The sequence below is a fragment of the Dermacentor albipictus genome, chromosome 8 (genome assembly GCF_038994185.2).
Source record: "Dermacentor albipictus isolate Rhodes 1998 colony chromosome 8, USDA_Dalb.pri_finalv2, whole genome shotgun sequence".
NCBI classification, from domain to species: Eukaryota; Metazoa; Arthropoda; class Arachnida; order Ixodida; family Ixodidae; genus Dermacentor; species Dermacentor albipictus.
The window spans coordinates 44611043-44633162 of NC_091828.1; the positions used below are offsets into that span (position 1 = coordinate 44611043).

Sequence of the window (22120 nt, forward strand, 5' to 3'; positions counted from 1 at the left end):
TCTGTAACTTTAGTCAAATTTCTTAGCGCTGTTTCATGTGTGACGTCGATAGCCAACACATTTTTTTCATGTGTTGTCTAACGTGTGCTATCTGATTTGGCACCACCGCTCCAAGTTGCACTGATACGGACTGTTTGTTGAGTCGCCTCAGGTTGTCGGTAGCAAGTTCTGGTACAAATAGAATTGTACAGACTGAAGTATTTGGAGTTGGTCCTACCGTTGGCGTGCTCGAATACATGGATGCCCTGGTGGTGTGTATTCATTTCGCCTTGCGGCTCCGCACAAGCTCGAAGGCGTCATCGGAGCAGTCCTCACTGCTGAGCGAGTAGACGCTGGTGTCATAGCCGTCGGTGTCGCTCTGGAGGCCGGTGCACTTCCTAGACGCAGCCGCCGCTGGAGTCGCCATTCCCAGCAGAAGCACGGGGACGTCAACTTGCATCCGGGCCTCGAACCATGCCGGCTCTCCAAAGATGTACGCAGAAATAAGGAAAAAAAACTGTTCAGCTAGAGAAATAGCGTTGTGGCTCGCAGACACTTCGTCTTCGTTTTCCAATGCTTTGATGTAATGTAATCATGCAAGACACCCTTGTGATAAAATGCTGTTCTTTCTGTTTCCATGAAAAAAGAAAGCGCGTGTGTAACCACACGGCAATCCTGCCCCTTGGTTGTCATTCATAGTTGCGTACCTTGTTTTACTGAAATTAGTCACTAGCTTGCATTTGACAGACAATCGAAGAAGAAGCAGAAAGCTCATATGTATGCGTTCAATCGGTGAAGCCACACGCATCACAAGCTACAACAACAAGAACAACAACAACAATCGGTGAATTAGCGTCATAATAACTAGCTGCTTTAAGTTCACTGGACCGCCACACACGCACTTTTGTATCCAGTTCTAGAACCGCCGCTGCGTACATGTGAAGGTGCGCCGCCTACCGGCTATCCACATTTACACGGCGACGCAGCTGCCAGATATAGCGCGATGTGACGGCCCATATTACAACCAGCGGTAATGGCACCAATGTTTCGCGTTGGCATGGAGGATGGCTGTTGCTATGCAAACACGTGAAGCATGCCCGGAGAGCAGTGGTGGCGGATGTGCTTTTGCTCGTTCCCGTGCCGCAACAGGGCTCTCTTTTCGTGTGCACTGCCACCGTGCGATCTGCTGTCAGCTGCTTCTCTACTAAGGGCTTCACCACGGGCTTCGCTTCATGCGCAATTCTGTTTCTGAGGAATGCTGCTGAAATTGCCGTATTTGCATGCAATTCAACCAAGTTTGTAGAGCGATAGCATCGTTTTGATTGGTCTGGGAAAAGTCAGATGCTGTTAGGCGCTGTCAGTTGCACTACAACAATTGCACTATGACACACAGATGCTGGTTGTCGTGGCTGGAGCCGCGGGAGAACAACTTCATGCTGTGTCTCGCTTGAACATGAACTAAGCATCGAAAGCACAGCTCATACGAAGCTACTCGCACTCAGCACATTTTCTACACTTCGCACATCGCTTTGAAGACGTGGGCGCCCACGCCACGCACGCCGCAGCCGCCGGTAGTGGCTGGCTAAATCCCAGTTTGACGTTGACCCAGCTTGAAGGTCATTTACGAAACCAGGCGTTTTGTGGGTTTTGTACCTGGAGTAGTAGCATTGTTTCTATACCGCCTTCGGTGGAAACGGAGGAGAACTATGTACATCAGGGAAATCTTGGATAAAGGCCACACTTTGGCGAGTACCACCATCTCGTGCAGGAGCATGGAGAGACGAATCCCGAGTACCACTTCTAGTACTGCAGGTAACATCACATTCCCTGGTTTCAGTTTCTGCGACTTATGTATGGCCATCAGCTGATGTGAAGCAGCTCAATTAATGGGCAACCGCGAGCTGCTACTCCCGTAGAATCAAGTGAGCCCAATGACGAACAATTGCGGTTTGCACCATCATAGTTTTCTCCCACGGGCAAGCTCCAGAAGGATGGTAATTGAGACGAAAATTCAGTCGGGAAAGCGCCCGATCCCGATAGGAAGGGCCACATGTAATAAGTTATTGCAGCTGAAGAAGGCGATGTACCTTAAGCGGTTTAACTGCGCCCGGGGCTCGTACAGGAGCATTAGGTATTTTACCCGTCCTGACAGCCTGTAAGGTGTCGCAAAATGAAGTCAGAAATACATTTTACTTTTCGTATGGCACCTTCTCAGCCGAAGAGACTTCAGGTAACAGCGGTAGACATCTATATTTTACTTTTCTTTCCCAAAAATATGTGATCGCGTGATACATACACTTAAATTGCGGTGTACATTACTTTGTACATTTCTTTATCTTAATCCGAAAGTATTTATAGTTGGCAGAACATTGCGTGCCGAAGTTATCCTATTCGTTGGCAAATATGCTGGCGCTTTTCTTTCGGGCAAAGGAGATGAAGGTGAAAAACTAACTCTGTGAGCTCTTATGCTGCCCAGTTGTGAACAGAATGGAAAAGATGCTGTAATCTCTTATTTAGGAATTATTTTTATGCAGAGTGACCACAGCGCTCTTTAGCCTATTCCTAAGCATTGTGTGCGACCACATTCTCCATGCACCTGCGCACTACAGGCCATGCTACCTAGCAGAAAGGCTTGCAGTCACACTGAGGGAACACACAAACCAACTTTCAGAATTTCTTGTGTTTCTACTAAAGGATTCAGTTCTTTTCGAGTCAGCCGAAGGTAGATTTGAAGCAGTACTATCTACGGTTCTCAAAAATTATCATACCAGATTCCTGACTTCTTGAGTAGACAAAAAACAGTTATGACCATTGTCACAGACAGCGTCTGAGCGCAAGCATTTAAAAAGAGCATAAGCAGATACCTTCTTGGTAAACAATTTTGAAATGTTTTTTTTTTCTCTTGGTGTGACAAGTGAGCACTAAATGGTGGTTTAAGTTGCGAGTTTTGTTTTTGTGGTTCCTGTTTCATTGCTTTGGTCGATTTTCATGTACTTGATGTCACAAATATCATTCGTTCTTAGTAGCGCATTTCTCGCGATACAGAACACTCTTGTTACAAACGTTTTCATTTTTATGCACTGTTACCAATGATTTCCACTGATTTATATTGAAAGGTTTGTAGACAGGCATCGTAGGAATTATTACAGTGATGTTGGGTGATATGTTTGGGGAGTGAGGGGAAGGGGGTTGACACACTGTCGGGCATTAATTGCCTTCATGTCTGCCTCCTAGGCAACCGTTTTCTGATGCCTAAATGAAATACTGACTTTGAAAGTAGCATGATCGCATGAGTCCTGAAACATACATGCAACGCCTTGTATGTTTCATCCACGTTATGTGGAAGTTGCAGTCTTTGCAGATTTTACCGCACTTATACAATTGGGCTGTATGGAGAGAACATGTACACCTGCGATGCATGTTCCCTTTAATTTGTAGACTCCTGGCACCTGGAGGCTCTATGCACGAAATTGCGATGAGCTACCGCATACATGCATCAACAGTGTCATGCATCTTAAACGAGACGCTACCAGCCATTTGGAACTGCCTCTCTCCAGTTGTTTTCAGCTCTGCCACCAAATCCCAGTGGCACAAAATAAGGAAATAATTTACCTAAATGGAACTTCCCATATGCCATAGGGGATATCAATAGAAAACATTTGCTATAATGTTCCCCATTAATAATAGATCAGCATTTTCTAATTACAAATGTTTTTTGCTCCCTAGTTTACTCACAGTAGTAGATCCTAACTATAGGTTCATTCTTTTCGACATTGGGACCGCAAAGCTGAATTTCAGATAGTTCATTTGTTGGATAGTTCATTTGTTGTTCATCAAAGGCTTTTTAGATTGCACAAACTCAAGGGCTACCTTAGCATGTCTCTAAATGCCGAGTGTGCTTATTAGGTGGTGCAGCTTTTCCACTAAAGCCATTTCTGAAACATGCTTAGCCAGGAAAGAATTGGATGAAAAAAACAATCGCCTCTCGAGGGGACGTCGTTACATGGAGAATGCTTTTACAATCTTTTTGTCCCGGTGGCGCTGTTTTCTTAGGATAATAGATGGTGATTCTGAGCTTCTCACTAACCTCCTAAAGGCATCAGCATGCCTCCAAATCTTTAAATGTCACATCATGCATACACATGCTCTGTGCATAAAAAATGAAATAGCAGATTACATCACTCAATCGCAGGGCTTCTTTCCATAACAACTAAGTGCCATCAGACGTAATTGAAGCAGTGTTTAAAACATTGAAGACTGGCCACTTGGCAGCATGTGTAGTGATGGACAATTAAAATCCAAGCGAGTTCCACAATCTTGCATGGTTTCAGCTCAGATTAATATCAGGTATATACTATTTTTAGCAATCAGCTATCACTTGCATGCATCACAACTATGTCGCAGCGCACTTTCATGAGATTCTATAACCGAGACACAGGAACAGGTGACCTGCTGTTTAATTTTGGTTCACGTTTTATTTGTCCAAGACTGTCGCTGACATGATACCTATGTAATGTTATGAGGCACTATCCATATCATATCAGATAATGGGACCCGATGTGTTCTTCGGTGACACTGCATTCGGCTCATAACACCTTTTCTAGTGTGCATACAGGTAGCGTCCGTTCCATGTTCTGTTGAGCTCTTACGTGCAAGCAACAAGCTAGCCACATACTTTGAATAAACACACGCAATTTTGACACGCGTACTTAGACGATGAAAAGCGGTTACCCGAAAAGTATAACAAATGTTTTCGCTCGGCACGGGACGCGCCGGCATGTACCGGAAGTTTCTAGAAAGTTATGGTTCTGTTGTCACGGAAGCTAGTGTAAGCTGATGGCATGTGCGACACGAATAGTGTAGAAATTTGTGAAAGACGTGCGGGCACCAGCAATTACTGTGGAACCTTCGAGGAGTCGTGTATGAAAGCCGATGCGCTTGATCGGCAGATCAGATTTTCGACGATTACCGACCGTGTTCGCCGCTATCGTTTTTTGAGTACAGCCTGTTTTTGAGGGCACAGGTTCACCCAATAAAAGATTAGTTTCGCCATTCAGCTTTGCTCCTTTCTTCACCTTCACTGCAACGCGACAATATTGTAAACAACTGTCAGGTGTGACAGTAATAAAACGTATTTTATCAGCTTCATACGTCTTCACCACATGTCACAGTCTTGTGAATGCAGCTTCTGTTTTTAACAGAGCAATAGATATGTAAATGCGTTACGAGTGACAATCAAGTTCCACCGAGACAAGAGAGTTCCACCGAGACAATCGGAGAATATCGCATTGAAAAATTGAATTTAACATAGAGTGCGAAAAATTGGCTTCAGTTGGAGCATCGCCATTTCAGGAGAGGGTATTGATGTATGCTGGAGGCATGTTTCTGAATTGTGCTGCTTACCCGCTAGATATTAACCACAAGGCACTTTGCCAGTACGAAGCACAGGAAAAACTGAAGCCTCACTTCAAAACGAATAAATTAGCGTGAAGTAACGTGAAATGTGCTTCAGGTAGATTACTAAAGTGTGCGGCTCGCACACTATAGATGAACAAGGCAGTTTTCAATATGAAGCGAAGAAAGAGAACTTCACAAATTAAATGAATAACAAATAAAATCAGCTTGATACAACATTAAATGTGTTGCTTCTGCGTTAAATAAGAACTGGCTACTATACCAAAGCAGAAACGAAATAGGAACTTTCTACAGCAGCACACTGAGGAAAATGACAACATGGTAGAATGAATTCAGGTGAGATACTATGGCTTTAGTACCTCACTTGAGCTACTAAAGACAGGCTGGTTCATAACTTATCAGCCTTTTCCTGGTGTTTTTCTCAAAATGAAGTGGAATCGCAGGTTACTTAAAATCGCAATACACGATAATGCGGTGTCTAAGGATACAGTTAAACATGGCACACAATATAATACTGTAATTGGCTGCACCAGAAAAAAATATTATAAAGATAAAAAAAGATTCGTTAGGGTACCTGCTGAGATAATGCTCTGCAGCACCAAACACGCGAAAGTCATGTGCAAGGACTGCACATCAGTAGAGCACTGTGGCTGGCTAGAGTGGGCTTGGCGGCAGCGCACCGGAAGCGATGGTCACCAACCCATTGTGCTTTGTTATCTGGGACCTCACCGGCCTGATGCAAGTGCAACCGCCTGTTTTCTGCGAGTTCCCCGGAGTGCCTGCCAATCTCAACGGTGATGCCAGCACACAGCTACAAGCACGTGCCGCCTGCACCAAAATCAGCGTAGCCATCCGGCTGTCTGCCCAAATTTCTGCGCATGCCCCTACTACCGGAACGACAGAACACGAGGAACATCAGGCGTATATAAGGAGCACTACACCGCCGATCACATGCAGTGGGCTTGGCAGCAGCACATGGGACACGATGGTCATCAACCCATCGGTGTGTTATGCAGGTGTGTTCTTACAGGCCTACTGAATGCTTTCGCAGCGATAACTGCTTTTTGGTACTGCTGCCTTGCGCAATGTGCATTGCGAACCGTCTATCAGATGTTTGTTTGTTTCCGATGAATTTTCTAATGTGCGGTGACGTTCAACCCAACCCAGGTCCAACGCAGTTCGAAATGTTGCTTCAGCTTCTTTCGTGTCAAAGCGCTGCGACTGCCCCGATGAACACATTACTAATAGAGTGCTCTCGAGTATAACATTTCCGGTTTTACTGAATGCATTAGTAACCTGGAAGCCAAATTATCATGCCTTACGACCCTAAATATTGAAGTGAGTAATCTAAAAGCAGCTGCATCTGAGCTTCAAAAAGACAAGTCATACATGCGTAAAAAGATTGATGGTCTAGAAAACAGAAGCCGCAGAAATCACTTGCTTGTTTACGGTTTGAAGGAGAAGGAAAATGAAGCGACCTTCAGTCTTCATAGTAAGGTAAAGGAACTCGTCGATGGAAAAATAACTTGAAATTATTAGTATAGAAAGGCGTCAGAGACTAGGAAAAAATAGCGAAGGACCATATAGCCCTCTAATTGTGAAATTTCAGGACTACAGAGACAAAACTGCAGTTCTACAGGCATGTTCGAAGCTTAAAGAAACTGAATTTTCGGTGCCAGAAGATTTTTCGAGCCAAATTCGTGAGATAAGGAAAAGCGCTGGCAAAGTTGTTCACATGAGAAAGCTGAAAGCGCTAAGGTTAGAATAATATTTCATAAGATGGTTGTTCTTGATGCTATGTTCGGGTGGTACGAACATAAGGAAGAGCGCTACAGTGTCATTTAGAAGAGTGAACGACCCAGTAAAGTTGCGAAGCAAATGCTCACACTGTTTAATTCCAATTGTCCAAGTCTTATGAACAAAGTTACACAACTTGAGTGTTTGCTTATGGCGCATGACGTAGAAATAGGTGCCCATATCGAAACGTGGACATCTTTGACAGTGCAGTTGTACCAGAAAACTACTGAGTGTTTCGTAAAGACCGAGAGGTAAGGGGAGCAGGAGTAGCCACGCTATTTAAATCGTTATTGACGACTTTCGAAATGCCTCACATAGACAGCGTAGAGGGCGTATTGTGTATATTTTACAAAAACAATATTCGTTACATCCTTGAAGCCGTTTATAGGCCACCTAACTCGTCCATTGAGCCGCTAATCTGAAAAATTCATGGCACCATGTGAAACTGAATGATAGGTTAATTTTGACTGGAGCTTTTGGTCTACCCAACATAGATTGGACAACTGTTTCGCATCATAACGTCATTGAACAAACTATGCTTGATATTTCCACTGCATTTGACCTAATGCAAGTAATTAAAGACTAAAAGAAGTCACAATGGATAAGGTGCAATTCGAGATTCTTTTTTTCTAAATGGTGCTACTCAAGAAAGTGGAAAGTGGTGTAACCAAAGGGATCGCTGATCACCAAGCTGTAATACTGAATAACCAATGCTGACTTTGATCGCAATGACACTATCCAGTTCTTTCCTAACTTCTCTTGCGCTCACCATAAATCCATTATTGACATGCTAGAAATTCGTTACGATACATTCAGAAAATGTAATTGCAAAGTGAATCATTTTTGGCTCCTTTTCTAAAGTATTGTTTGTGAGCGCATTAAACGCTTTGTACCTAAAATTTCTAGAGACTGCAAGATGTAATCCGTGTATCACACGACAGACGCTGCGGTCAGAGCGGTATCTAAAAAAAATGAGACAACGATTAAGAGTAGGAAGCACTTCGCGAGCTGGCATTGATGTACATTCCGAAAAACTGAAGCAGCAGATTGCCCGTGACAAAGAAAAGTGATATTCTAGGGAATTGCCCTCCTACATCAAATCATCCTCAGAGAAATTCTGCAGGCAAATAACACCACGAGCATGAACAACTGAGCCATTCACCATGGCAAATCTGAGCGGGATGATGCTTTGGTGTGCACGGCTTTTAACAATTATTTCAGATGAGTATTTACGCGAGACGACGGCTCTCTTCTGCACTATTCCACGAATCTGCCTTCAGTCCATGATGTCATTTCCGAGGCAGGTGTTCTCAATCTACTCCTGAAGATTGATGTAAACAATCTCCTGGTCCAGATGACATTCCGAATGCCTTCCTCAAATATTCTGCAGAGTGGTGTTTCAAATATTTATGCATCTTATTACATAGGTCATTAAATGAAGGCTTATTACCGGATGACTGGCGAACGGCCAGAATTAAGCCTATTCATAAAAATGAAGACAGAACATGTATTCAAAATTACCGTCCAATATCTTTCCCGTCAACCGCATGCAATATTTTGGAACGGTTTTTTAAACATATAGTTGATTTCCTTGACCAAAATAACTTTCTAACTGATGCACAGCATGGCTATAGACGTGGATGTTCTAGCAACACCCAGCTAGTTCATACCATAGACGATTTTGCAGAGGCAATAATCGAAGGAAAGCAGACTGACGCTATAGTTATAGTCTTTAAAAAGGCATTTGATCTGGTTTCGCATATAAACTTCACAACATAGGCAATGAATTACATGATAAACTACTTACACGGATAGAAGATTATCTAAAAAACCGCTGCCAGTTTGTGGCATTAAATTATGCCTCTTCTACTCTACTCTCCGTTGACTCTGGCTTGCCCCAGGGATCAGTTCTCTGGCTGCTCCTTTCCTTAATTTTTACGAAGGACATTCTCAAGTATATCAGTTTGTCAGATTGTACGCTTATCATTGTGTGTTGTATCAAAATAATAGTAATAAAGGGTCAAGTAAAGGCAAGTAACGATTTTACGAAAGGAATATCTTGGTGTGACCAATGACAAATGCCTGTTAAGTACGATAAAACTGTCCATGCGTAAAGCACAGAAAAGGAAGCGTTTCCTCTAACTATACCGCTAGCAAAACATCACCTCTTCGAAGCGAACAACTACAAGTACCTAAGGCTTTGCACTTGCAATAACCTGGTCGATAGCTTCGTGTACATTTAGTCGTTTGCATTTGCACAGAGTTTCTTCTTTTGGCTGTTTGTCCCACGTAAACCAGTCGGCAGCGAAATGAGCCAGCGCTGCAATTCACGCCTGCAGATATCGACGGCCTGGTGGAATCAAGCGGCATCTGCTGGACTAACGTAATCTGCCGATTCACGTCACAACTCACGCCCGCTATTATCTGCATTCTCGTGAAGTCAAGCGACATCTACCGGATCGCCTACAGAAGGGTGTCCGTGAGCCAGCACGTCACTTGGCAGCAAGGGTTGCGGCAGAGGGCAAGCAACTAATTCCATCCCGATACTTCCTGCAAGTCTGTCTCCTATAAACTTGTGCATTTCCTAATCGATGTTTGCCGCTGCTTTGTTGCCCACAAGTGCCTGTTGTGTTTATTTGAAGATACCGTCGTGTGCCGAGATAGCGAAAGAAATAGCAACACTACATGCCGAAATGAAAGCAATGTAATGAAGCCTTAGCATGTTTAATGGACTGTATGAATCCGTGAAAGTACAGAATGAGACTATTTTGAAAGAAAATAAGTTGATGGATGAAAATGCAAAGCTGTCTCATGTCCCTAGAGCAGTATTCTCGCCTAAACAACGTTGAAGTAAAAGGCATTCCGTCATGGAAGGTGACAACTGCCTGGCTGTAATGCTAACCATTGGTGAAAAGATTGGCTGTCCTTTCGTCCCCTCCGGCATAAACATTTCTCATTTCATCACATCAGCCATTAGATATTCGCGAAACAGTGATTCTGCCCGCTTTTCTTGAATGATCACCTCATGCCAGAGAACAAGCGACTTTTCGCGCAAGCTCACGAATTGAAAAAGACTAAAGGATGGCGATTCCTCTGGACTGATAACTGCGCGATCAAAGCCAGAAAGACCGAGAGTAGCCGCGTTTATCGCATTTCAGGCGTAAGCGATTTGGCTATCTTTACATAATCATTGCGCGTGCACTCCCGTTTTTCCAAAGTAAATCCTCACCATGAACAGAGGCAGGTTTTCATGTGATAAGACGAAAACGTTACACGACAAATCAAGCTAATTTTCGTTCATTCACTGCAATATTCGAAGTCTGCGCAAATATCACGATGACCTTTTGAAGTTTCTTTACTTAACCGTAATCGATGGCAATCTATTTGATCTGCCAGGATATATCAGTGAATATAGTTACTGTGGGGTTCTGCGAAGTGGTGGATCTGCCATTCGTGTTAATTTGTCGATTGCGGACACTCGTCGTCATGATCTTTTGTTCCGCAATTTTTTGTACGAGTCTGTGGCTGGAATTTGACCGGAATGTCTTGTCACTCAATAACAGGAAAACAATCCTGGTATTCGTTTATTGTTCCCATCACCGACGTATTCGGACTTTTGTTCAGAGCTAGAAGAAATACTCAGCGTCTTAACCAATGAAAACAAGAACATCATTTGTGGTGACAATAAAATGAATATATTTAAGCCCAACTGTCAGTCATGCTCCAATTATACCAACTGCTAAATTTAATGAATTTAATAAATCCATTAAAAACAATGATTGTACTACTTCTTGACCGTCAAACAGCGATTGCTTTTTCCACAGCTGTCTCCTTAATTACTTGTGTTATACCGACATCTCATACTGTTAAATTGCGGTGTGTTACTCTCGAGAAACACCTTAAGTTCAATAGCCATGCCAACTCACTAATAAAAAAAAGTTTGATTTGGCATCCGCATTATTAAAACATGTGCATTATTCAAACCTCATGTGATTAGATTGTTGTATTATGCTTATATTAAGTCATTTATGATACTGTTTACCTTCATGGGGTAATACATATGCAATTCATCTCAAGCCACTAGTACGTCTTAAAAATCGGGCAGTAAAATTAATGTACCTTAGCTCAGTCCGTTGCCATTCTTTATCTATATATCAACATCTTAACGTGGTACCCATTCAACAGCTGTTCTATCACTAGTTGTCACTCATTTCACGATAAGATGAAATGGAATAGCACAGTCTTCCTTTTGAAAGCCTCATGACCAAAAATACTAGATTTTCAGAACGCAATAGTCATCTATTATATAATATCAGTTCCAACTATGTAAAATTTACACTTCGTTTCTGTGGTATTTCACTTTGGAATCTCTTTCGTTTGCAGTTTCTTAAACGCAATAAGTAAAGGATACTGCTAGCAGAACCATCTTTTTATTTTTGTCATAAATATAATTTCATAATTATTGCATTTTCTTTACATTACTTTTATTATTGTATCATTAGGCTTTATATTTCTCTAAAACATTTTGAATTTTTTTGTTAGTAATATGCAGAATAGCAAAATTTTTTCTTACAGATAAGTACGTATTCCTGCTTATGAATATTTTGATATTGTATAGCGCTGTTTTTAGCACATATCTAATTGTTGTCTAATTATCGTAACTTGTTCCATACGAATTATATTTCTTGACGCGTTTTTTTTCCTTGTTTTCTTTTGTGTGTTCTCCCTCTACTCTGCTCTAATGCTCTTATGCACCCAGTAGTGATAGGAGGCCCTCCTGGCAGTTTCTCACTTTGGGACCTCCTGATGCTGCATATAGTATGTAAGCCCGTTCCTTGCACAAGCAATATCAACGAACTTGAACTAGAACTGAACAAATTGATGTCACTACTAACGCCCTGCGCAAACTTTCCTGTGACGTGCCCTGAAACTCACGCCCCGCAGTGTACGTTTTGTAGGATATAAAAACATTACTCGTCCCATGTGCGAATATGCTGGTATAATCTGGGATCCCTTTACAAAAACTAGTACTGCTTAACTAGAATGAGTGCAAAAGAAAGTAGTAGGGTTTATTTAGAACTCGTATGGTCTTACATCTATCACTAATTAATTAATCAAAGTGGCTTTTTTCCAGTCTGAAAGAAACGGAATCTGTTTAAAATTCTTTCAAATCATCAAAGGGGAATGCAATAATTAGACGTCCAATATTATATCGTACTGCTCCGGATAGGACACAAGACTACGACACAGTCTTACAGTGAGCCGATTAAACGCAAGAAATTGATAAATATTCTTATTTCCCCAGAACAATCACAAGACTGGGATAGTCTAATTATGCAGTATTACGAACTCAACTGAAAATCTTTGAAACCTATCTGATTACCTTACATTTCTTTGGAACTGTAATATACCCACGTGCTGTGCCTGCCTTTTCCTGCATCTCTTTACTTTGTGTTCCTTGATTGTTTGATTCTTGAAATTTACCGATAATTGTCACTCATTTGAAACTGTTTTCACCAATATTTGCATTTGTATCGTATGCCCACCATACGAAGGTCCTGTAGAAAATTTCAGTATTAATAAATAAATAACTGAATACAAACGGCAGAAGTTCAACGAGATAAAAAGTAGAAAACGCGCCATCACATTTAAAATCACAAATTGCCCGGCAGTGCCCATCGGAAATTCTGGAAGCGTTTGACTTGCATTTAAATGAAATTATATGATGTGGCTGTGGTGGATGCTTGTGGCAGAATGAAATCTAGGCTGTGATACTGGCCTATTGTACGATAGTATAGATGCGGTAACCATATGGAATAAAACTTCAGTAGTTCGGTGTCTTGGTTCCTTTCTGTTGTGCTTTTTTTTTTACGCTTTACCTCATGGCCATGCCCATTTGGCTCCCTGATGTATGGGCATTCCGACTCCCCCTTTCTTTCCGATTTAGTTCTCTTGCACCCTTCCCAAACAATTTTCAAGCCCTGCAGGCTCTTCCGAGGCTCTAAGCTGCGCTTCTGCAACCGCATATACCTTTATTTGTTCTCTTTTCAACTGCCCCTCAATCTGTACGCACTTTTCCTTTGTTCTGCTGCCCTGCCCGTTTATGTAGCTTATTGCATGGCGAGTTTTCTTTCTTGTTTTCTTCCTTTTTGTGTTATTAACGGCGATGCTCTTCTGAGGTTCCCCTAGGGGAAATTCTTCCTTACTACCTACTTTTGCCTCCTGAGCGCCCATGGGCCCCCTGAAAAAGTAGCCGCGCGACCATCAAGTCGCCAGCCCACTTCCCGTCCAAGCTTGTAATCGAAGTGGATCCTGTCTCGCTCAAAACCGCCACGCCTCACTTCTCTGCTTACTTCGACAACCTCGAAACCTTTCTCTCGGATTACTTTCCATATAGGCTCCTGAGAGGTCACTACGGCTCTCTGTACGTTACTGGCGCGTAGCGGTGTGGCGTTGTACTGCTCCTTGGGTGGTCACTGCCGGAGGCTTGTGACGAGCTTCTGTAACCTATTGCCTGGGGGCAAGGTATTGATCAACGCACACACGAATGAAGTCGGATGAATCATAGTACAACCCGCTTACATCCAAGGAAGGTGTACCATCATCAGGGACAAGATCCAATCAAATGGTGAAGACCGCTACCAGAATGAGGCAGGTGTAAGCGTGGACAATTTCATTTCCTTATTAGAGTTCTACCTGAACTCAACCGCCATTTTGTTTGAGGGCAAGTTTTATGTGCAGAAGAAAGGGATATGCATCGGTTCTTCTGTAGCTCCTGTCCTTTGCGATATCTTCCTATCTGTTGTAGGAACTGACATCAGTAATAATCTTTGTGATCCTCATGTGGTGTCCATTTACAGATATGTTGATGATTTCTTGGTCATGTTGAAGGACGTGCCTGAGCACGAATTAGTTTCTACCGTTGAGAGAACCATGACTATCTTCTCGAACCACAGTCAGGGTCTCAGGTTTACCAAGGAAGTTCCGAGCTGCGGTCAACTCCAGTTCTTGGATATCAGGCTAGTGTTTCCAAAGGAAGGCCTTTGTTGGATGTACAATCCGCGTTCTTTGAAAGGCCTGCTTCCGTTTGAGAGCGCCCATTCCAAGATTGTAAAGCGTGCAATTGCTACAAATTCTCTGCAAGCGGCTTTAACTAAGTCTTGCATCCATTTGGTGTCAAGTAGCTTTAGCGCTCAAGTGCAACGATTACAACAGGCAGGCTTCCCGCCATGTCTGATTTCAGCTGTCTGCGAAACGATGCTCCAAAAACTAAAGCACCCGCCTCTTATCAGGGAGCCAGTTTCACGCAGTTCTGTTGCGGTGATTCCGTACCTTCATAAGGTATCGCACAACATTAAGAAAGTGGCAAGTAGGCATAACGTTCAGGTTGTTTTCTCGGCGCCTTGCAAGCTGTCTAAGCTTTGTGCCATGAACGGAGAGAAACGCCCGACTTGTTCAACCCAGCATCAGAAGAAGTTCACTGAATGCAGGACACGTGTAGTCTACCAAATACCCCTAGGCTGTGGTCGCAGCTATATCGGACAAACAGGTCGATGTTTCAATGAGCGTGCAATGGAACATTGTCGTAATCTGCGCAACAAGGAAGGGAGTTTCCTTGCAGAGCATTGCAGAGACTGCTCTAATTGCCGCCCTCAGTTTGACAAAACTAAATTTTAAAGTATGGAAAAGACAGGTATGAGCGGGAAATTGTGGAAGCCTTTTTCACCAAAAAAGAGGGGAACGCATGCGTCAGCAGGCCGTCCATTATGCTTAGTGACAAGGAGACGACATTTAGGCCTCTTGTTAGAGTCATTTTATTTGTTTTACCGTCTGTCTTCCTTTTATTTAACTAGTTTTTATTTTGCTGACGATTTTCTAGTGGCTCTTAGGCTTTTGTTGTTTTTTTGACGCAGACGCTGTTCTTAGACCTTTATCGTTCATCACTTCTGTCCATTTCATTGTTTGTCGCGTGGTTCTTTTTTTTCGCGTGGTTACATATTTTATCAATTTTTAGGTGAGTGACTATTAGAGATTTTAGTTTTGACGCAGACACTGTACATAGACGCATTTTTCATGTTATTTCCGTGTTATTCGTTGGTCATTATTCCCATTGTCGTGCGGGTTTTATCACTGACTGCGCCTTAGGTGTTTGAAGTGTGTTATGTTGTGGTTAGATTTGTTGGTAGTGAAGTGTAGACGGTACTTTTTATGTATGGTTTTTCGTCCCCGTTGGCTTGGAAAAAGGCTGTACTAGATCAGTTGGCTCCTGTGCTGATGCACGTGTGGTTCTTGTTTGCTCTTTCGATAGCTGTACAGATGACATTCCTGAATGGTCGATAGATTGCTGTGTTTTTTTTCTAAAGTTTTGTGCGTGACTCGGCGTGAATTGACCTACATAAGGCAGGCTTGTTGCGAAAATAAACTTAGTTGAGTGGCGCCCGTCTTGTCGTTTGTGTTCTTCCTAAGTCCTGGTCTTCTGCGCCTTGCCTTTACCTACTTCAAGATCTGCAGGAATCCTTCAACCTTAAATTTGTTATGAATCGTTTAAATCAAGGCCTTTTACAGAAGCTCTTTGGAATAATTCGGCAGCAGCATGGCTGTAATGAGACTATCAAGGAATTTTAGTTCCCTGCTGGTATCGAGAATATTGCTTTCGGAACGTTTTAAGAATTCAGGTTGCAGCAATCGGGAAGCCGACAAAGCCATTCCTTTAACTGAGCTAAAGAATGTAAGACTTGACCAAAACCACACTGCCGCGACAGCTTTTCCTCAAGCATTCTAGATTTTTCTACGAGCACTGACGAACCAGCAGATGCGGTAGTATCGAACATTTTTTTTAATTGTCAGGAGAACTAGCAAAAGCATTTCTTAAATGGGTACCATGGTCGCAGTACAATGATCTCTGGGAGACGGCCCTGAGAGATGGTTGCCATTGGAACCGCACCTACGCCGATTGGAATTGGTTAGCCGTGCAACACGCGAACTTCCTACGGAGGATGAAACTTCCGGAGCTTCAACAAAGTAAGAGGAAACACCTCTCTAATAATTCAGCATCAAATAACGTACTAGTTCTTACCGATAGAACCGATACCGATAGAAAAACCTCTGCTTTAGGTACTAAGCACTGTTTTAAGCCTAACGTAAAACCCGTGGACGTATTAAGCATACCGCGCTGCATGACCAGGTTCGTCCCGGAAGAAGAACGCTCGCGCTGTATTTCAGATTGCATTGCTAGCATTAAACAATCAAATTCTCATTTTAAGACGCCTGACCCTGTCCTATCTTTAGTTATCTTGTGGAGTATAAACTTAGACGAGTAATATCTGACAAGGAAGGTTACTTTCTGATTATGCTAGATGACAGGCTTTCAGAAAACGATTTCAGCCATAGAAAAGAATTTGCAGCCCGTAAAACTCGGTTTCGGCAGTTAAGCAACGTGCGGTTGACCTCCTGTCGAGACATAATCTTGATAGGGTTGTCTCTAAGTACAAAAAAGCAAAATCCCTCACCTTAGAACTGCTTTTCTCGGCGAAGAACCATAAGCAAGAAATTCCCTTTCGTGCTATAGCATCAGAGAAAGGGACGTGGCAGGTCTGTGTCACTAGTTACCTAGACAACTGCTTAGCTTCACTAGTTTATTCAGACTCCTTTTGCTAGCGTAATTCTCAGGCACTAGTTCAGTATATGAGAGAGGGAGATCCTGGTGGTCGTACAGCTTTTAGTATGGATATTGAAGGCCTGTATTATTCCTTGTCGCATGATGGGTTGCTAAATTCCGTAAATGAGGGCATTAAAGAAGTGCAAGAGTCGGCTTTTATTCACAGATGCGGTGTTCCCACGGGAGCTTCTCTAGAAATTATTTCACTGTACTTGAAATCGACACTGATTGGGTGGAGAGATGGTGTTTTTCTGCAGAAATCAGGAATTTGCATTGGCTCAAAGGTTGCCCCTATGCTTAGCAATATTTACCAGAGTAAGGTTGACAGCAGCTTAGAGAAAGCCTTAGGTGATAGCATTATCAAGATATTTCGTTACGTTGATGATTACCTGATTTTCTGCAATAGAGAGGAATTCGATTCCACTGCTACCTCAGTAAGTGAGCAATTTAAACTTTAAGGAGGAGGATCAAAGTTTACCAAGGAATTTCCTCACCGATGCGTAATTCAGTTTCTTGATATTTCCTTGGTCTTCGAACAAAATCACGTTTATTGGCAGTACTCCCCAAGATCTTCAAAGTCTTTGCTAAACTTTCAATCCAAGCATTCCAAAGTAGTAAAAAAACGGAAATGCCATGTCGTGACATATCTTCTCACCAAATCCTGCATGTACAAAATGAGCACCAGATTTATTGGGCAGGTCCGGCGCCTATTAGAAGCAGGTTATCGTAGTGTAGCAATGGCCACTGTGGCTGAGCGCCTAAAGAAGTCGGTTTCGAGAGTGACGGGCGTGATTACAGAAAGCAGTAATAGCAATAAAAAGAGTGGCTATTTCGTACATTCATTCAGTGTCGCACAGGCTTAAAATGGTCCAAGTAGATATGTTAATGTTGCTTTCACTGCTCCCAATAAGCTAGGTAAGATATGCGCTGCCGTACAGAGGAAAAAGGAACAGGTAGAAGGCAAAAAATAAAAGATTTGTCAGTGAAGCACAATAAGAACAACAGTTTTACTGACTGTCGTATGGGTGTGGTTTATAACATTCCCCTTAGCTGTGGCCAGTTCTACGTAGGGCAAACAGGATGGTGCATAATTCGGATGATGATAGAACATAAAAGTTCGTTAACCAGTTGATCGCCTTCTAATCTTTCCCTACATTGCCAAGATTGTAACTGCACGCCAGATTTAGATGAATGAGCGATGTTGTACAGGCACAACAATGAAGTTACGCGCCTTATGGTAGAGGCATGGCATATCTATAATGGTGAAAGTGCGTGCGTGAGTCAGCTTTCGATTACCTTTCATAAGGAAGAGATTAGGTGCGCTAATAGTTATCGCTCACGTAGACCGGCACATGTACCCGACTGACACGTGGTGATACCATTCCTGAGCTTGCGCAGAATAGTTGTGTCTTTTTTCGCCTCAGTTCTCCCTTCAGTTGATAGTCGGCGTTGGTGTTGTCCACTTCTCTGCTCTTGTGCCCTGTATGCACGCCTCATCTCTTTGCATACAGAACCGTAGAGCCCCGTGGCGTAGGGGGACGCATGCTGATCTCGCACCCCAGAGACCTTTGCAATAATAGCAGAATGCGGTTAATCCGGACTTGCGACTCGCACCAAGGAGAGAAGTGCAGAAGAGCAGTTAAATCAGCATGTCAGGTTTATCATTGCAAGAGCTGTTTAGCTGCAGGCATAATGTCACCACTGAATTCCATTGAACGTGACGCTCGACTTTCGGCAATTATTGTGGAGTTGAAACGCTTAAACAGTTCTGGCAAAATTTGTTTCCAGGCATGGCGCGACACCCGGAGCCTCTACGCGCTACCTGGCGCCACCAGTTTCGGCAGAACACTGCTCTCTGGCACCACCTGTGGAGGCACAACCCGGACACACCTAACCAGCGCTACCCTTTCCCCCCATGTCGCAAGGAATTTGCCAGACTCGACTACCTCTAGGAGCACCTGGCATCCCACAAAAAGTTGCACAAGGACCGCTTTGTGTTCAACATCTGCAGCGTTTTTCAGAGCTCAGATTTGAGCCCCCACCGGCTTACGCACAACAGCGAGAGGTACTTCCGAGTGCAGCATCTGCAAGCAAGGGTCAATTTTTAAGCATGAAGCGGCACAAAAAAAGAGCATGACCCAGCGCAGATGACATCCTCGCCCGTGTGGGGAGCCACGTTCAAGCGCCCGTGCCAGCTGAAGGAGCACTTAGTGAGATACCACGTTGATGCGGCGCTTTTGAAGCTGCCCACACAAGAAAAACCCAATTCAGAGTGCAAGGGCACTTGGAGTTGAAAGAAAGCGAGCATCGAAAGCACTGTTACAACTTCACCACAACAGCGTACTACAAAAATGGTCATGACACCATAGGTGGTGCGCAGAGTCGACTCGAAACTGAAAATGATCGTCTCCTGAGGGAAAGGTTGACAGCTCGCGTTGATGTAGTGCCCGCAAGCGACTTACTTATATGCGAGAGGCCAAAAATGAACGGAAACACAAATCGGCATGAACAGCATACGACCTGTGGCAAGACGACGGTATCTGGTTCTTGCGGTGTACCTCGGGGACGCGGTACAACGCTATCTGAGAAGCCCACCGAACATGCGCCGACAGCTGTTGGAAGTGATCAAGCTGGCTTGCCAACGCTTCAAGACAACGATTGTACAGAAACAGAGGCTGTATACGAAGCAGACATCGTTCAGTGTTCACTCAGGGTACTGCCGATACAATGCATAGAAGGCGATCTGATCAATGGTCCAGGCACGAAGCCTGAAATGATTGTGAGCCATCCTGACTTTGGAAGCCAGGTTTGCTATGACTGGCTATCGGGATGCACGCCTGCCTGCAGCCTTCTTACGCTATCCCTCAACACGGAGATGTTCACAGAAGTGACCCAAATACTTAAGACCATCAGTGAAATTTTCACGACAGTGTGTCGCGAGTGTATGGAAGTCTTTCTTGACATTTTAAAGGGCTCCCAAAAAGCAGTTCAACGCCATATCTACTTAGCGCTTGAAACATTGCAGCCATCGTAGCGTACAGAAGAGTCGCCCATAGTGCTTTTGCATCGCAACTGGCAGAGTAGCGGTATTAAGATCTGTATATGTGCATTTCAGTTCAGACTTTGCAATGGGGCTTAAAAGAACTGTTCTGTACCATTTATATTCACTGTTGTAAGCAAGGCTGAAATAAGGCTGTGTTTACTTTAAATCCAAGCTTTCTTTGCTGTTCCTTAGACTTTCCCACTGCTGCTGCTGTAGCTCCGGCACACGACGTCGGGGGTGGTCCAGAGCGTTTATATACATGGAAGAAGCGTGGCAGCGAAGAGACGCAAGGAAATCGCTTGGACCGCACCGCGTCGAATGTAGCTCCCGGAGAACCCGGGTCGTCGCACTTTAGCTACTTGACAGCTGTAGCGTTCCGCAACCCTCGCAAGCGCTTACCTTTCTACCAACATGCAAGTCCAGAGGCATGCTAGATAGAATGCAAGAAATGAGCGGGAGGGGGGCAGGGAATGGGCAGAACTGACGCAGTCGCGAAACGAGGGAGTAGCCTTGCCTCTATTCGCTCACAGTTCCCACACAAATACAAGGGGGAGGGGGGGGGGTAGGGATAAAGGTTCCGTGAGAAGGCAAGAAAACGCTGGATAAACTGAAGTTCAAGGAAGGGTAAGGCGGATTTCTGCTATTTCTGAGAAATAAAATCGCAGAAATACGTCTAGCGGACAACTTACGCAGGGCGTGCAGAAGCATAACCGCATTATTAAAAGCTCACCGTGGGGTCTAGGCGCCACTACGGAAGCGGTGGCACGTCAAATAATCACATCAGTGCCTACCGTGACAGGTTTGCGGCAATGGCTTTGCTCTAGGTCGCGGATTTAACCGAGGTAGCCGCATTTTGATGGGGGCAAAAAAAAAAAAACGGTCATGCGCTTTATTTAGGGACACGGTAAAGAACACCATGGTGCCAAAATAAATCCGCAGTGAGCCACAACGGCCTGGCTAATAAAACGATTGCAGTTTTACACTCATTGCCCAATACTCCAATTCAAGTTTAATGCTTCTGCCACGATACGATTTGAGGCAATGACAATGCTCAACTTTCTCAGAGGTCATCAAATATGACGCCAAAAAGCGCGTCAAGCAATCACCTCCCCCTTTGTGTTTTGTGTACAACGCGAACAAACAGCAGTGGCGCGTGCAAGGCAACGTTTAACATCAACTCACCACTCGTTTTTTGGACAAAACTTTGTATAAATTAAATATTTACCGTCAACATCACCGCTAATCATCGTCAACCAAAGCAAACAGTACAAAGAGCTTCGCTTACATCGATTCCGACAGGGCCTGAGATACGAATAATTTTTCCATAGGCTTATACTCATCTCATAAGCTGAAATCACAGCAGGCGTCCTCCAAGCTGCGATTATGCCTTTGGACTTGTAAAATGGCAATTCCCGCATCTACCCCTTTCACAATGCCCCACACAGCAAAATGTACATACTTGGGAAGAGAGCTTTCATTCTTCGATCCCAAGATGTAAGAAAAATGAAATCGAAAATTTATTCTGTGAGATGCCACCTTAGCAAGTGTGCGATCTGTCGTTCGTGTGGCGGCCACACGCTACTATAAATGGCATTGGCAGCTGAGGAGTGTGCCGGTCTATTCTTGTACGTGTATGTTAAATTCTCTCACGTTATCACCAATTACATAATTATTACACGTATATATAATTGGACAGTTAGTCCGGAGCCAATATATTTCTCCGCAAACCGGAACAACCGGAACGCCAATATATTTCTCCGCAAAGTTCGGGAATTTATATCTCAAAACTGGTGTCGTCGTGAGAATGCTTTCAAGCCTATACATGTGTAGACAAGGCGGCTACGCCTCGCGGACGGTTTCGAACCTGGCGCGCCACATGGGCAAGGCAAAGTAGTCGGGCCGCCCATCGGTTCTCCACGCGACTCAGCGAGCGACCCCAGGCGGAACGCGTCGCAGTGGTCATAACTAACGTCCCGACCACGATTGCCGTGCGTGGTCTCCAGGAGCTCGGCCGCGACGTGCGGATCTTCAGGCCGGTCCGTTGCGAAATTCGGCGGGCGCAAGACGTGAAAAAAAGGAAGGTATAGAGCGTTCTTCTGAAACCAGGAGCACGTGCTTCGCGACTTCTCCCAAACGTGGTTACTCATTCTTCAGGGGTGCCACTTAGGGACCACGTATTCAGCGTAGACAAACGAAATGGCGTAACGGTGGACATTCCTAGCGTCCCG

General features: G+C 43.9%; 1 protein-coding gene across 1 annotated transcript in view; it reads left to right on the top strand.

The window, feature by feature from the left end:
• Positions 1 to 18801, top strand: part of LOC139049237 (uncharacterized) — a 46248-nt gene extending 27447 nt beyond the window's left edge. Inside the window, exon 5 of the mRNA XM_070524606.1 lies at positions 18638 to 18801. Coding sequence (XP_070380707.1) covers positions 18638 to 18801 — 164 coding nt within the window. The remainder of the gene's footprint in view (positions 1 to 18637) is intronic.
• The last annotated feature ends 3319 nt before the right edge of the window (positions 18802 to 22120 follow it).